Source organism: Fulmarus glacialis, unplaced genomic scaffold (assembly GCF_000690835.1).
Source record: "Fulmarus glacialis isolate BGI_N327 unplaced genomic scaffold, ASM69083v1 scaffold20295, whole genome shotgun sequence".
Taxonomy (NCBI): Eukaryota; Metazoa; Chordata; class Aves; order Procellariiformes; family Procellariidae; genus Fulmarus; species Fulmarus glacialis.
The window spans coordinates 28,489-33,320 of NW_009211397.1; the positions used below are offsets into that span (position 1 = coordinate 28,489).

Sequence of the window (4,832 nt, forward strand, 5' to 3'; positions counted from 1 at the left end):
GTGCAGGCAGTGTGGCCTCCCTGCTGAGCCCCTGCCAGGCGAGTGCACCCCACAGCCCTTGACCTGCCCAACACCCCCAAATATTCAGTGGGGAGCATCTCCCTGCCACTGCAGTGGGTTGCCACTGCCACAGTGGGTCGCTCCTCCAGGGAGGAGCCAGGTGGTTTTTATGAGCCGCTTTTGCAGAAAACATGTTTTAAACAGGAAAAAAATGGCTGAAGCAGAGTCTGCCGGGAAAGCTCCCACCCCCTCAGGGTGAGCACACAAATTCAGCACAAGGTCATGCTGTGGAAAAGGCAGCCAATTTGCTTTGGTGAGCACAGCTCCGCTGAGGTGAAGCTGGACCGATAGCATACACGGTCCCCGCTCCCTGCTATCACGTGCAGTGTGACACCGTCCCTCTCGGTGACGTTGCTGATCAGACCTATCTCCTCCCCATGGCAGCGTGAGCCAAATTCCCCCTGCACTTTTCCGACCTGCTGCCTGCCCTCTCCCTCGGTCTGCCAGCTCTGTTACCATCCCTTTCCTTCCAACAGTGCCTGACGGGACCCTGCCAGGGCGTGTGGGTCCCCAGCCCCTGGCAGCCACCGTTGCTGTCACTGCCGTGGTCTTGGCTTGCTGGTTGTCCTACCATGGTTTTACTTGGTGGGAGATGCCAAGACCTGCTGCTGCTCCAGCCGAGCAGTCCTGCGGGCTGCATCTCTGGGAGCCTCTGCTCCTCCCTCCTGAAATTTGACTTCATTTAGCATGTAGGCGGAGTGACTATTTTTGCACTGAACATTTGCATTTGTGAATATTCATATTTTCCAAGCAAAGACCGATTCGTGCTTCGAAACAGGCCTGATCTCACCCACTAAGCTTGTGCACCTGGATGAAAACCTCCACCAAGGCTGCAATGGCGTGTGGCCTGCCTGGCTCTGCTCAGCTCCTCCTTTTGCTTTTACTAATCACAAAGTATGTTTGCAAGACGGGTTGTGAGCTGAGCGCCCAGTGGAAGAGCCGGCCATGGCAGTGTCTCACGGCCCAGGCCAGGGCATTGCCCCCAGCCCCCCCACACAGCAGGACCTCATCCAGCCTGAAAGTTTCCGTGTTTCCACAGGGAGAGCAGACAGCACTTTGAGACTCTGGAATTTGAACCTCTTTCTTGAATGCTGGCTGGACTGAATGTCATTTAGAGCCTTGGGATAGCTTGTTAGTCAATTCTATTATTTCCCCTACCAATATCACATAAACCCAGAGAAGTGAATGCAACCAAACAACCTTCAAGCCCCAGAGAGCTCCTGCCCGATGTAGAGGCTCCAATAGGATCCTCCTGCCCCTCCGCAGGTCCGCCCACACCTGGGGAGCACCCAGGACCCCCCGGCTGTCACTAGTGAGCAGGGCAGGAGCTAGTTCGTGCATTTGCCTTGGCTGCAGAGCAGCGAGCCCAGCAGCCTGGCAGAGAAACGCTGCAGAAATCATCCAGCACTATGTAGGTCAACACTGGCAGCTGTGAAAAAATAACGTACTGGGGAATGCGGGAGAGAGAGGGAGCTGCAGGTTTAACCGGAGAGGATGGATGGACAGACAGACACATAGATAGGGTAGTGTAGACATCATTAACCCTCCTGACGGGCACTCTTGATTTACACCACATGTATGAGGTACTAGACTAGAAACATGCATCAGTTACCTTATCAGAATATATAGACATGCGTGTTGTCAGACCAATGACAGGGATCCTGTAGAAGCCAGCTGTGTATGATACAGGTGTTGGTGTTAGGTGATCGTTGGGAGCAGGAGGGTGACTAACTAATATTGCATAGACCTGTAGGACAGGATACATGACACAAACATTATTTCACAGGAGCACATTGGCCATCGAGTGTGATTATTTTCCTTTTCTTTTCCGCAACATTAAACAGCCCCACGTTAACACGGTAATGGCATTCAAATAATCGGGAACAGCGAAGCAAGGACCGCGCCGGGGAGCAAGGGGTGCTGTGCCATGGCTCGGGCTGCAGCCTGCGAGGAGGTGATGGGTCTGCTCAGGGTTATATCTTAATGGAAATGCCGAGCCTAGCCGCTCCACTCGCTAAACTAATAACTTTCATGGATTACAGATTAAAGGGAAACATCTCCCTTACAGTCACACGGTGTAATGCGATTTCTTTAACCACACATTTAATACTCGGCTGTAATTCCCCTCCGAGGACTATTACAAACAAAGTGGTCAGCTGGGACTCCGAGCAGGAGAAGAAGCGCAGAGCCACGGAGCAAATCAGCCATCTGGCCCTGAGCACGCAGAGAAATGAGAAAGCCGGGGGGGCGGCGGGGGGCAGGAGTGGGGATCTGCCCGCAGCACGCCAGGGCAGTGGGGCACAGGGGCTCTGGGTTATACCAAAATGGGGAAGGAGGATCTCGGCAAGATCCTGTTGTTATTACAGGGCTGGGATTTTGGTCTCCAGCAGGATCCTATTTTGTGTCAAATGGAGAGGAAGGAGCTGGGTATTCCCTGGGGGATCCTTTGTTACACTAATGCCCTTTCACAGCACAAGGAATGTCCCCAGCTGGTGACAGGTCTCCAGCTAGGGTGAATCAGTGCAAGGACTTTGACGTCTGGGAGGAAATAACAGTTCTTCCTCCTCCAGGCATCTGCCCGAGCCCCGGGATGGAGGGATGGACGTGCTCTGCGCCCAACCTGGAGGGACGGCTTGCTAGGACGGGAGGGGAGGATGAAGCATGCCTGGGGAAGGGGACCTGCTGGGGTGGGAAGAAGGGAAGATCCTGCCTGGCGTTGGGTGGGAGCAAGCTGAGGGTTCAGAGCGAGCTGGGCAGGGGTTGGAGACCCTATTATGGGAGAAGGGAGGAATTACTGGAGAAGGGTTTGGGGAGGTCACCTGGGGAGGCAGGAGGAGGGGAGCGCCCTGCACAGAGGTGCCCAGAGCCATGCTGACATGAGGGGTTGGCGAGGACCTGCACCCAGAAGGGCTGGGGCATGGGCCTTGGGGCAGGACCAGGCACTGGGTGGAGAGGCTGGGGGCTGTGTGGGGGTGAGGGCTGCACTGTGCTGCACAGCAGCTGACCAACAGGAGCCATTTTGCATGCGCAGGCTTCCAGCCCCTCCTCTGCCTCGCTGCCCCCTGCGTGGGCACAGCACCAGCGAGCAAGGACGAGTGTGGCTGTGTCCCACACTGGGGCCATGGGGCTGGGAGAACCTCTGCATGTTGGGACAGTGTAGCCACCCCCAGTGCTCTGACCCCTAGCACCCGCAGCCCCTTCTGTACCCTGGCTTAGCCGTCCCCCGCATCCCACTGCTCATGCAGGGACGTGCCAGTACCTGCAACCCTGCACCGGCCTGGGGCTCTGTGGGGTTTGCCATGGTGACAAAGCTTTGAGGTGGCATGGACACAGGCATCCATCAGCTGGGTTGCTTAAATGGAGCCTCGGCTCAGTGAGGGACCCAACTGAGCCTTCTCCCTGCTCCCTGCCAGGCAGTGGGTATCTTTTACAGCCTGCACTGCGCTTCCTGCTCGGCTCTGCCGACATCCCCAGGGATGTCTCCAGCCATCCTCCATCTCCACATTGCGAAGCTGAGCTACGAACATGTCAGCTCTGCTCCACTGTACACCTCTGGCCCCTCCAGCTCCCTCCCCTCTCCCTGGCTTTGTGTGTGCCTGGGTGTGCATACGTGTGCGGTGCGTGTTGGTGTGTGTGAGTCTCCATGGTGCAGGTGTTCATACCATTTGTGTGCATGTTTGTACCTATGCATGGCTCCATGTACACCTTTTGCATGTGCATGTTTGATGTAGAGGTGGGTTTGTACCTGCCTGTCTGCCCACCTGATGGCCCCGAGTGGAGGGAATGGAGCTGGTTTAGCTGGGATCAGCACCCAGAGCACACGCAGGGGAGATGGAGGGGCCGGGCCACAGATTGCCCAGGGCACCCAGGGCACCAGGCTGCACCCACCACCACTGCAGATTTGGACTGGTCCCTTGTGTGCACTGAGAGTGACCCACATAGACAGGAGGGAGGAGCGCGCTGTGCTTGTGTGTGCAGGCATGCATGCACAGCATGCATTGTGTGCGTGCCCAGAGCTCTCTGTGTCTGTGCGGGTGTGTGCATGCATGCACAGTGTGTGTGTGTGTGTAGCCACGACTCTGTGTGTGTGTGTGTGTGTGTGTGTGCACACGCTGTGTCTATGTGTCTGCAATCTCTGTCGTTGTGTGCCTGTGTCTCCTCTGTGTGTGTGTGGCAGTGGGTGTGCTTGTGTGCCTTCTTCGTGCATTGTGTGGTGCTGGGGGGGCCGTGGTGCTGTGTGCGGTGGGGGTGTGTGCAGCTGTGGTGCAGTCATTCAAGCATATGACCGGGGTTTGTGTGCAGGGGTGTACGTGTACATGAAGCATTGTGTATGTGTGTGTTCGTAGTGCACACAGTGGGGTGTGTTCATGTGGCAGTATGTGTGTGTGTGCGCTCATGTGTGCACATGGATGCATGTATGCATGTGGCACAGCGTGTGCGCACCAGTGTGTCTGCACACTGGTACGAGTGTATACATGCAGTGTTCCGTGTGTGTGCCCGTGTTTGCACAGTGACGCATGTGTGCACATGGGATGTGTGTGTGCACGCACGGCGCTCCCCATGCCCGCATCTGCCCACATGAGCCTGTGCACATGTAGCTCTGTGTGTGCCCGAGTGTGCCCACGGCGATGCGTGTCTGTGCATGGCGTATGTGTGCATGCATGCTGCTGTCCGCACGCAGGGGTTTGGGTGGGCATGCCTGCACACCCGCTCTGTCTGCCTGAGCCCGTGTGCGCCCCGGGGGTGTGCGGGTGCCCGTGCGGCGGAGCGGG

The 4,832-nt window shown here is 56.8% G+C and overlaps 1 protein-coding gene across 1 annotated transcript in view; it reads right to left on the reverse strand.

The window, feature by feature from the left end:
- Positions 1-1,807, reverse strand: part of GRIN1 (glutamate receptor, ionotropic, N-methyl D-aspartate 1) — a gene marked incomplete at its 5' end in the record, with an annotated part of 27,763 nt that extends 25,956 nt beyond the window's left edge. Inside the window, 1 exon segment of the mRNA XM_009577533.1 lies at positions 1,673-1,807. Within this exon segment, the coding sequence (XP_009575828.1) occupies positions 1,673-1,807 (135 nt within the window).
- Positions 1,808-4,832: the final 3,025 nt, after the last annotated feature.